Raw genomic sequence first — 12,927 nt, 5'->3', positions numbered from 1 at the left:
AGAAATCTAGTTCCATAGTAACCAGTGGCAATTACTCATATTTGAGTTTGAAGCCATCATGGATCGACACTAAAACTTAATTGAATAGTTTCTAATGCATTTGAGTAGGGCAACCAGCTCAGCTGACGTATCGCACATACTGTTGCCATACCTGTAGTTGCTTTCAAGGGAAGGTTCGAGTATACAGATGGTGAATATTATTAGATTATGCTGAACGGAGCGCACACTGCTAGACCAAACCCCTACAAACATGCCCCTATCTTTCCTGTTGGATCTCTGACCTGTGATTTTGTTCTTGCGCATATTGAAATCATTACTGTGAGATCCATTTTATGACTGAACTTGAAATGAAAATGTCATTTGATAGTATATTGAATATAATTTTTACTCCCATTTCAAATCTAACTGATGACAGTGAGTATTATATTCTTTTTAAATCTGAGAAATAGTCTACTTAGATATTTACAAAAAAAGACTATGCTATTCTATAGTTTAATATTACACTATAATGCTATAAAACAACACTATGGCCCTAAAATAAAAAGTATGTAAATCCACGCCGCCAACACCAGAGGTCAATATAATGCAATTCAATGATTTTCACTTCCCGTGAACAGTCCAATGCTGCAGATTTGTCATTTGAAATACTGCAATTACGAGACTAAAAGTTGCTGTTGAAGTCGTCTTTGCAAAGTGGTTAACGTACAAGCCAAGGTCATAATATTATCTAAGTATTTGCATGTCATAGTACTGTGTTATTATAGGTTATTGTAAGCACTAGACTACCTCTAAATTAGTCTACCCACTAGACTACCTCTAAATTAGCCTACCCAATCCCCATTCACCGTTCAGAAGAAAAGGCAAAGGATGTTGACCTAGCAATAGTCGTTGCGATATCCTCTTAGCAGGACGTATTTGTAGTGGGGAGCAGCCTGCCCAACCCATTCTCAGTGCGAGGACTTGAGGAGAGAAGCACTGTACACACCGCGCCTGCTCTGGTCGGCTCCTCCGACAGTGCGCAGCCTATATTCAGTCCCAACAAGAGACACCTTCAACCAGGTCCCGGACTCTACCTAGGCTACTGCTGAGGCCGTTCTAATAGGACATGCCTCGAAGAGCGAATCATAGAATAAAGGAACAACGATTCCAATATCTTGCCATGGAAAAGGTTGACATCACATGTGAATGATTTGGAGAGGCAGAGGTGAATAAACAAACGGAGCAGATAAAGATGTAAACATGACCATGTCCTGTCTCCATCGCCACCACCACATTCGTTTAGCTTTCCCTTCATTTTCTGCACAGACGCAGAATGCGTGGAATTATTGATTAAAAGGGAAGAGGAATCCAATGTGGACGCGAGGAGAGGAGGCACTCGCAACACTGACAGTCACATCAATTTAGTAGCGGCCTTATATTTGAAGGACAGAAATGAAGTCGTCTCCAGGATAGCACTGTGAGCGAGTGCATCCGACCGGGAGTTTGCTGGCGATCTGCGGGACTGCTGCTCCCCGTATTTGCGGCCATGCTGCGGGAATCATCCTCCGAGCTCTTCCCGACTTAAGGGGCTTTTACCAGCCGATTGTCATAACAGTGCATTCGTTAAAATTATTTCGTTGTCTAGAAGACGGATAACCCCGAGGCTTTTTTGCAGCGTTTGTTTCATCGTTTGCTAAAGAACCCTGCGCAGAGAGAGCTGATCATATTTCACTTAGCTCTTTAGCTCGGACATTTTTATCCTAACAAAATTCTGTGGAAAACATTTAATTATTTATAGGCTATGTTCCGCGAATTGCATAACAAAAGTTTTGGCTTGTGTCCCGGGTTGAGTGTGTGTCTGTTTGTGTTTATAGTAGGCACGCGTAGCAGCCAATTCGCTCAAGCTTATTGTGCGAGTTAGACATTTTATTGAAATCTGAATACATGTGTTGGAGGTTGTTTCCCCAACTGGTATTGCACTCTTAACAGCTGGACAGTGCACCATTCACTAGAGGACAGGACAGGTGTGTTGTCCAACTAGTCAGGTGGGGAACGAACCCAGAGGTCCTATCCACTTTAAGGCCTCGTGACTTCGTGTGCAAGGTTTTAATGTTTAGTGCAAAAACAAATATTTTTATGCAAGTCAGCCTTGCATGACTGCCTGGGGGGAGCAAGTCATTTCGTACAGCAGATTCTAACATCTAAACATGGGCACCAAACAGACCAAAGGTGTTGGGGGCCAAGAGGCTGGGCCCAGCCCACAGCACGGGTGGAAACGGACCCCTACCAAGGAGAGGGGTGACATCTTCACCTCCTTCATGTTGAGGTCAGGGGACCGGCTGAGTCGTGGAGGGTCCCCTCCGCCCTACCAGCGCCGGATAGGCATGATCCAGGAGATGATGCTGATGGCCAAGCAAGGCAAACAGGACAAGGCCACAGAGATGCTGCAGACACTCCGGCAGGTGTGTATGTGTGTGTGTGTTTATATGTAAGTGTGCGCGTGTGTTTATGTGCGTGTTCTTGACTGTGTGTGTGTTTGTTTGTGCACCTGTGTGCTCGTGTTCATGTGTGTGTTTGCGTGTATTTATGTGTGTGCATGTGCATGCACAGGTGTGTTTCATCTACTATAACCCCAAATCCCATGTCAGTTCACTGCAAATCCTAGTCTGAGTCTAGATAACATCAACTCTGATAGAAGTCCTTCACTAGGCCAGGAAGACACAGATGGGAGGGAGGTGAGCTTCAGAGGACAGAGGAGGGCAGACAGATGGACTGATGCAAAGACGGGTAGAGAGGTGTGATCATCAGAAAGCTGGTTGTGCTTTCTCTCAATTAGGTTGTGATTAGCTCTACCACAGACACACTGACACCGTCTGCCCCAGCACACCTCACTTTAAGGGACATACAGTGGGGAGAACAAGTATTTGATACACTGACAATTTTGCAGGTTTTCCTACTTACAAAGCATGTAGAGGTCTGTAATTTTTATCATAGGTACACTTCAACTGTGAGAGAAGGAATCTAAAACAAAAATCCAGAAAATCACATTGTATGATTTTTAAGTAATTAATTAGCATTTTATTGCATGACATAAGTATTTGATACATCAGAAAAGCAGAACTTAATATTTGGTACAGAAACCTTTGTTTGCAATTACAGAGATCATACGTTTCCTGTAGTTCTTGACCAGGTTTGCACACACTGCAGCAGGGATTTTGGCCCACTCCTCCATACAGACCTTCTCCAGATCCTTCAGGTTTCGGGGCTGTCGCTGGGCAATACGGACTTTCAGCTCCCTCCAAAGATTTTCTATTGGGTTCAGGTCTGGAGACTGGCTAGGCCACTCCAGGACCTTGAGATGCTTCTTACGGAGCCACTCCTTAGTTTCCCTGGCTGTGTGTTTCGGGTCGTTGTCATGCTGGAAGACCCAGCCACGACCCATCTTCAATGCTCTTACTGAGGGAAGGAGGTTGTTGGCTAAGATCTCGCGATACATGGCCCCATCCATCCTCCTCTCAATACGGTGCAGTCGTCCTGTCCCCTTTGCAGAAAAGCATCCCCAAAGAATGATGTTTCCACCTCCATGCTTCACGGTTGGGATGGTGTTCTTGGGGTTGTACTCATCCTTCTTCTTCCTCCAAACACGGCGAGTGGAGTTTAGACCAAAAAGCTCTATTTTTGTCTCATCAGACCACATGACCTTCTCCCATTCCTCCTCTGGATCATCCAGATGGTCATTGGCGAACTTCAGACGGGCCTAGACATGCGCTGGCTTGAGCAGGGGGACCTTGCGTGCGCTGCAGGATTTTAATCCATGACGTCGTAGTGTGTTACTAATGGTTTTCTTTGAGACTGTGGTCCCAGCTCTCTTCAGGTCATTGACCAGGTCCTGCCGTGTAGTTCTGGGCTGATCCCTCACCTTCCTCATGATCATTGATGCCCCACGAGGTGAGATCTTGCATGGAGCCCCAGACCGAGGGTGATTGACCGTCATCTTGAACTAATTTAATTTTCTAATAATTGCGCCAACAGTTGTTGCCTTCTCACCAAGCTGCTTGTCTATTGTCCTGTAGCCCATCCCAGCCTTGTGCAGGTCTACAATTTTATCCCTGATGTCCTTACACAGCTCTCTGGTCTTGGCCATTGTGGAGAGGTTGGAGTTTGATTGAGTGTGTGGACAGGTGTCTTTTATACAGGTAACGAGTTCAAACAGGTGCAGTTAATACAGGTAATGAGTGGAGAACAGGAGGGCTTCTTAAAGAAAAACTAACAGGTCTGTGAGAGCTGGAATTCTTACTGGTTGGTAGGTGATCAAATACTTATGTCATGCAATAAAATGCAAATTAATTACTTAAAAATCATACAATGTGATTTTCAGGATTTTGTTTTAGATTCTGTCTCTCATAGTTGAAGTGTACCTATGATAAAAATTACAGACCTCTACATGCTTTGTAAGTAGGAAAACCTGCAAAATCTGCAGTGTATCAAATACTTGTTCTCCCCACTGTAACTAGAGGGACTGGCTGTCTGAGTGAGGAGAGGATGTGAATGAGTTGGTCTTCCTTAGTAAACTACACCTCCATTCTATGTCACTCCAGGGTTGTGTTCACTAGGCACGAAAATTTAGAAAATAGGAAGAAACGGGGAGGTGCGACCTGAACTTGTCCAATTTGAAACTGTCCAATATGAAGTGTTTTTCTACGGTGTGCCCTGATGAATACGACCCAGCATTCGAATATAGTCAAATGACCAAAGGATATTAGATCAACTTAGATGACAGATAGACATTTACACCAACAGCTATCTACAGTATCTGCTCGTTGTGATACCATAGCAAGCCGATGAGATGCATCTTGCAACTCCCGTGTCCCTCCCGTCCCGCACCTCCTTTGCCACACTATGCATGGTTTTTGTGAGAAAGTATAACTCATCCTGGGCTGTGTCATGTTGTTGAAACAGATGCCCACAGGCTCGGCTCGCCTTCCCTGCTGCTGTAATTAGAGGAGTGGCAACAATTTATAGCCCCTCTTTGATGCCATTCAGCCTGGCTCGATCGGCCTGTGGGAGGATGGAGAGAGGAGGAAAGTAGGGAGAGAGTGGAGGTAAGGAGTAGAAAAGGAGGGAGAGAGGAAGAAAAAGAGAGGCGAGGGAGGGAGTGGAGGAAATGAGGGAAAGAGAGGAGGAAGGAGAGAGATGAGGAAAGGAAGGAGAGAGAGAGGGAAAGGAGGGTAGAGTGGAGTAAAGAATAGATAGAGAGGATAAAAAGGGAGGGAGAGATAGTTTGGAAGAAGAGCTACTCCTGCTAATGTACTTTTACCTCATAACATTTATCTCCAGACTAAATTGAGAACGAGAACTTAACTATGCATGCAACTTTGCGATGTAGTTGAGGCCCACATGAAGCTATATCCACCAGATCTATACACTTTATATTGAATATCGGACATGATTTCATCGATTGGTTCACTCCTTTTGTTGATATCACTCTCAAGGGTTAATGATTTTCATTACCTCAACACTAGGTATAATTTGTTACGATCAAATTAGTCTGTCATATTGTCACATTCCCCGTATACATTTTGAGCTTTGCCAAAAAAGAAGCCTGGACATAGAGGCTATGTTCCAATCAATCCATCTAGTATCCAATCTTAAGAGGAGCCAGCTGTGTAAGCTTAAATCTTATCCTGTGGATCATATTGGTGAGGGCAGACAATCCTCACCCTTTAATTCATCTGTTATTTCACCAGGTAAGTTGACTGAGAACACATTCTCATTTACAGCAACGACCTGGGGAATAGTTACAGGGGAGAGGAGGGGGATGAAAGAGCCAATTGTAAACTGGGGATTATTAGGTGACTGTGATGGTTTGAGGGCCAGATTGGGAATTTAGCCAGGACACTAGGGTTAACACCCCTACTCTTACAATAAGTGCCATGGGATCTTTCATGACCTCAGAGAGTTAGGACACCCGTTTAACATCCCATCCGAAAGACAGCACCCTGCAGTGTCCCCAATCACTGCCCTGGGGAATTGGGATATTTTTTAGACCAGATGAAAGAGTGCCTCCTACTGGCCCTCCATCACCACTTCCAGCAGCACCTGGTCACCCATCCAGGGACTGACCAAGACCAACCCTGCTTAGCTTCAGAAGCAAGCCAGCAGTGGTATGCAGGGTGGTATGCTGCTGGCTTAAAGTTTTTTGGTGCCCTCATTGATTGTGTCCCCGCTTATAAATATCTTGGCATCTGGATTGACAAAAAGCTATCTTTCAAAAAGCATGTTGATGAGTTAGAAATTAAGAAATTAAGAATTAAAATAGGCTTCCTCTTTAGGAACAGGTCTTTGATCAAATAGCAGAAAACATATAATTCAGTCAACATTCATTCCGCTTATTGACCATACCGTGACTAGTTAAATGAAGTTTAAATCAAACATAAAATATTGACTATGGCAATATAGTCTATGTGAACGCAGCTGCCACTGTATTGAAGCCATTGGATGCAGTTCATCATAGCGCCTTGTGCTTTATTACGGGCGATAAGTTCCGTACGCATCATTGCATTTTGTATCAGAAAGTAGCTATAGATATGTATAGTGTAATTGATGTGTATATAGATATGTATAGTGTAATTGATGTGTATATAGATATGTATAGTGTTATTAATGTGTATATAGATATGTATAGTGTTATTGATGTGTATATAGATATGTATAGTGGAATTGATGTGTATATAGATATGTATAGTGGAATTGATGTGTATATAAATATGTATAGTGTAATTGATGTGTATATAGATATGTATAGTGTTATTGATGTGTATATAAATATGTATAGTGTAATTGATGTGTATATAGATATGTATAGTGTTATTGATGTGTATATAGATATGTATAGTGTTATTGATGTGTATATAGATATGTATAGTGTTATTGATGTGTATATAGATATGTATAGTGTAATTGATGTGTATATAGATATGTATAGTGTAATTGATGTGTATATAGATATGTATAGTGGAATTGATGTGTATATAGATATGTATAGTGGAATTGATGTGTGTATAGTGGAATTGATGTGTATATAAATATGTATAGTGTTATTGATGTGTATATAGATATGTATAGTGTTATTGATGTGTATATAGATATGTATAGTGTTATTGATGTGTATATAGATATGTATAGTGTTATTGATGTGTATATAGATATGTATAGTGTTATTGATGTGTATATAGATATGTATAGTGTTATTGATGTGTATATAGATATGTATAGTGTTATTGATGTGTATATAGATATGTATAGTGTAATTGATGTGTATATAGATATGTATAGTGGAATTGATGTGTGTATATAGATATGTATAGTGGAATTGATGTGTGTATATAGATATGTATAGTGGAATTGATGTGTGTATAGTGGAATTGATGTGTATATAAATATGTATAGTGTTATTGATGTGTATATAGATATGTATAGTGTAATTGATGTGTATATAGATATGTATAGTGGAATTGATGTGTATATAGATATGTATAGTGGAATTGATGTGTATATAGATATGTATAGTGTTATTGATGTGTATATAGATATGTATAGTGTTATTGATGTGTATATAGATATGTATAGTGTTATTGATGTGTATATAGATATGTATAGTGTTATTGATGTGTATATAGATATGTATAGTGTAATTGATGTGTATATAGATATGTATAGTGGAATTGATGTGTGTATATAGATATGTATAGTGGAATTGATGTGTGTATATAGATATGTATAGTGGAATTGATGTGTGTATAGTGGAATATGTATAGTGGTATATAATATATGTATAGTGTTATTGATGTGTATATAGATATGTATAGTGTAATTGATGTGTATATAGATATGTATAGTGGAATTGATGTGTATATAGATATGTATAGTGGAATTGATGTGTATATAGATATGTATAGTGGAATTGATGTGTATATAGATATGTATAGTGGAATTGATGTGTATATAGATATGTATAGTGGAATTGATGTGTATATAGATATGTGTAGTGGAATTGATGTGTATATAGATATGTGTAGTGGAATTGATGTGTATATAAATATGTATAGTGGAATTGATGTGTATATAAATATGTATAGTGGAATTGATGTGTATATAGATATGTATAGTGGAATTGATGTGTATATAGATATGTGTAGTGGAATTGATGTGTATATAGATATGTGTAGTGGAATTGATGTGTATATAGATATGTGTAGTGGAATTGATGTGTATATAGATATGTATAGTGTAATTGATGTGTATATAGATATGTATAGTGTTATTGATGTGTATATAGATATGTATAGTGTTATTGATGTGTATATAGATATGTATAGTGTAATTGATGTGTATATAGATATGTATAGTGTAATTGATGTGTATATAGATATGTATAGTGGAATTGATGTGTATATAGATATGTATAGTGGAATTGATGTGTGTATAGTGGAATTGATGTGTATATAAATATGTATAGTGTTATTGATGTGTATATAGATATGTATAGTGTTATTGATGTGTATATAGATATGTATAGTGTTATTGATGTGTATATAGATATGTATAGTGTTATTGATGTGTATATAGATATGTATAGTGGAATTGATGTGTATATAGATATGTATAGTGGAATTGATGTGTGTATAGTGGAATTGATGTGTATAGTGGAATTGATGTGTGTATAGTGGAATTGATGTGTATATAGATATGTATAGTGTAATTGATGTGTATATAAATATGTATAGTGTAATTGATGTGTATATAGATATGTATAGTGGAATTGATGTGTATATAGATATGTATAGTGGAATTGATGTGTATATAAATATGTATAGTGGAATTGATGTGTATATAAATATGTATAGTGGAATTGATGTGTATATAAATATGTATAGTGGAATTGATGTGTATATAGATATGTATAGTGGAATTGATGTGTATATAGATATGTATAGTGTTATTGATGTGTATATAGATATGTGTAGTGGAATTGATGTGTATATAGATATGTATAGTGGAATTGATGTGTATATAGATATGTATAGTGGAATTGATGTATATATAGATATGTATAGTGGAATTGATGTGTATATAGATATGTATAGTGGAATTGATGTGTATATAGATATGTATAGTGGAATTGATGTGTATATAGATATGTATAGTGGAATTGATGTGTGTATAGTGGAATTGATGTGTATATAGATATGTATAGTGTTATTGATGTGTATATAGATATGTATAGTGTAATTGATGTGTATATAGATATGTATAGTGTTATTGATGTGTATATAGATATGTATAGTGGAATTGATGTGTATATAGATATGTATAGTGTTATTGATGTGTATATAGATATGTATAGTGGAATTGATGTGTATATAGATATGTATAGTGTTATTGATGTGTATATAGATATGTATAGTGGAATTGATGTGTATATAGATATGTATAGTGGAATTGATGTGTACATAGATATGTATAGTGGAATTGATGTGTATATAGATATGTATAGTGGAATTGATGTGTATATAGATATGTATAGTGGAATTGATGTTTATTGGTGTTCTGCGAAAGAGACTGTGGTCTCAGCATGACTCCCTGCTTAAATTTAAAAAATCCCTGCTGGTTGTTGTTCTGAGATCAGAGCCTCTGTTTACAAAGCATCTCATAGTAGGAGTGCTGATCTAAGATCAGTCTTGTATTTTCGACCAGACTGAATTAGATTATACGGACAGGGGGGGACCTGATTCTAGATCAGCACTCCTACTCTGAGACACTTTGTAAGTTTAGGCACTGGCTGAGCTAAGCTGAGATGAGGCCAGGGAGGGACAAACAGTCTATCATGTCATTATCAATCTTCTAGCTCTGGCTCTGCTCTCTCAGAAAAAAATTGTTCCAAAACGGTTCCTCGGCTGTCCCCATAGGATAACCCTTTTTGGTTCCAGATAGAACTCTTTTGGGTTCCTTTTTTTTCTCAGAGTGCAGAGGGTTCTCCTAAGGGGACAGCCGAAAAACCTATTTAGGTTCTAGATCTCACCTTTTTTCTAAGAGTGTGGCCCTCAGTTTCAACACACACCTGCACCACTTATGTGATAATGCCCTCGAAGCCGCTGTATGGAGGATATATTGGCACGGGTGTTGTTAGGCCCGAGACGAAGTCAAACCGTGCAAATATATCCTCCAAACACCGGCTTCGAGGGCATTATCACTTTTACACAACGGGTTACTAACATATTCAAATAATGATTGACATGTAGAAAGAGGAGGAAGGGAAGCGCTACTAAGGTACACTATAGTATATTTTGGTAGATAGAAGGTGCTCTTTGGTAAAAGGTGTAAATTGGTCATCAAAAAGAAAGGAGGACCAAGGCACTCTTCATATAATTAATTGAAATGCCTTTATTAGTATGGCATGTTCAATAGAAACAAAGTTGTTTAAAAACCGACGCGTTTCGGCTGCATGGCCTTCGTCAGGGAGTACAGAAAAAGGAGAATACAATGTCCTCTTTTGAAAGGCTTTTCCAATTAGCCCTAATTAGAATAGGGAGTGGTTACCAACATGATTGACATGTTTTCATAAAAAACACTTTTTATGAATTTATTCATACTGTTTCATCCTTCCATGTGATATAGTCCCGACATAAATCTAGGGTTGCTAAGCCGGCTGGTCGTTTGTTCTATTGGTTCGGTTGCCAGAGATGCGACCCAGTCTAAGTATTTTTGTTCTGTATCTATGGATGCGACCAGGTTGTTTGTTCAAAGCTGTCTATTGCCATACTGGCTGGCAACGTTCTTATCCCTTACTTGCTAGCTAGCCAACTACGGCTAACTTAGTCACGTCAAACAGTGCAGCCAGAATAACAGCAAAGTAGCTGCATTTGCGTTTGTTTAAGCTGTTTTCTAGTGACATTTATTTGGATATATCCATAACAAGGAGCTCATGAGGCACGATTTCGCCTGGCATAGAAAATGTGCTCTCATCAGGACACTGTTGTTCAGAGGAGCTAGCCAACAACACAGCTAACACAACCACTTCAAACTGAAGCTGGAAAGACTGCATCTAGCTACATTTAATTTAGTTTTACCTATATTCTATTGACATTCCTTGCTATATATCCATAAAAATTATGCCAGCTGATTCATGATTTCGAATGGCTGAGAAAAGCTCTCTGCCTTTCTGTCTCAGTCCGACACGTTCATTACTATGGGACAGCTGGAGATCGAATTTCTATATTGAAACAATGTTGCAAATGTCGGTGAAAAAGTCAGCAAGGTTTATACAAATCATGCCCTGAGTCCACACAGCAACAGGTTGATTAGAAACTAAACGTTTAATTCTGATACTGTTTGTCCTGCTAGTTGATTTGGGGGTACAAAACGGAATGAGAGAAAGAGATGTGGGGGGTAGACAGAGAGTGCCTGTTCTTCGAAAAAGACGGAGAGACTGAGAGAAGCATCTCAGTTCTCCGGCAACCAGGTGCACCCCGTTGTTGCCCGGATACCATGAAAATTCCCATTAAATGAGAATTGATGAATGAAGGGGCAGCTCTCTTAACACCTAATGTACCCGAAAAACTCTTAATTTCTCCTGAGTCCATTTTCAGTTTCTTATACATGGAGTACACTGCTTTGATGTTGAATGTGGCTGATTTATGTGGGAGGAATACTGCCAGATAAATTGAAAGACCGTTTATTGTCCTCACAACCCTCCCACTCACGCCACCATCATCACCAGCACCTTACAGTTCAAACAATTTTGTGACTTTAGTTGTCATAGTCATTCATTTTTAATAACAGACTACTGACATAATAAAATGCATGGCCTTTTCTTTACTAGAGGGTATTGCTCCTCAAGTCATTTTTTTTTCTTTCTGTCCTTTCTCTCTCTCCACCTCACTATCATTCTGCCTTTACCATGTTGTTTTTACCTTGGCTAGAACCATAGACCGCCCCTATCCCTCGCCAATTCGTGACCAATCTGGAACTGCAGCTACCTAAACCTGCTGTGCCGAAGATAACACAAAGAGATGGCAGATACATTTCCATTGAGGGGTTATCTATTTGCATAGCGGCTTGATTTCTTAAAGCTCGCTCGCCGGGCACGGGGAGAATTGGATCCCTCATGTCCTGTGACTCATCCAGCTGTCACGGACGCACACACACGTTAGGGAACCTATAAGCAAATTCAAGATCTTTGCATGAATTGGCAAAGACTTCCTGTGCCTGATGAAAAAGATTCAGGCTTCTGACATACAGCAAGCAGTCTCTTTCCAGGTGCCAAAATCTTTCCAGGTGCTGTTAGTATCTGAGTCAACGCTACGATTTAAGTGTTAAGTTTGCTTTAGCTGTGGTGAATGTTTACACTTCTGCTCATCCCACCTCTGAGTACAAGTCAATAAGGATGTGTGTTAGTTTCCTGTATGTCCGTCAGTCACTGTCACATAAACTAATGCAATATTGATATATTATGCAGGAGATTAATTATGTGTATTATATAGAGTTTGCCCTGACAATGTGGTATAACCTGGGGAAACCCAGGGCCTGAGTTATAGGCGATAAGTAGGAGGCAGAGTTTTTCCTGGTCCGGATCACATGGTTAGTGAAAACCGCTGGCTCTAATCATGTAACCCGGTTCTACATCTCTCCTGTCTCTCTCTCTCTCTGTGTGTGTAGGACTTGGGGATGGAGTCCACGTCTCTGGATGACGTGCTGTACCGTTACGCCAGCTTCAGGAACCTGGTGGACCCCATCACCCACGACCTCGTCATCAGCCTGGCCAGATACATCCAGTGCCCCCCCAAGACATGCCCGGTAGGACACCGAACACTCCATGCACACATCAACGTGTTAACACAACACGTGCAAGTACACATGTGCACACGCGGACACACACGTACACGTACG

General features: G+C 39.6%; 1 protein-coding gene across 1 annotated transcript in view; it reads left to right on the top strand.

Annotated features, from left to right (window-relative positions):
• The first annotated feature begins 883 nt into the window (after positions 1 to 883).
• Positions 884 to 12,927, top strand: part of LOC139549056 (leucine-rich repeat-containing protein 75A-like) — a 29,481-nt gene continuing 17,437 nt past the window's right edge. Inside the window, exons 1-2 of the mRNA XM_071359147.1 lie at positions 884 to 2,441; positions 12,697 to 12,834. Of these exons, the coding sequence (XP_071215248.1) occupies positions 2,187 to 2,441; positions 12,697 to 12,834 (393 nt within the window). The 5' untranslated portion in view covers positions 884 to 2,186. The remainder of the gene's footprint in view (positions 2,442 to 12,696; positions 12,835 to 12,927) is intronic.

Source organism: Salvelinus alpinus, chromosome 22 (genome assembly GCF_045679555.1).
Source record: "Salvelinus alpinus chromosome 22, SLU_Salpinus.1, whole genome shotgun sequence".
NCBI classification, from domain to species: domain Eukaryota; kingdom Metazoa; phylum Chordata; class Actinopteri; order Salmoniformes; family Salmonidae; genus Salvelinus; species Salvelinus alpinus.
Note: the sequence above shows the minus strand (reverse complement) of the source record. Positions and strands in the feature narration are given on the sequence as shown.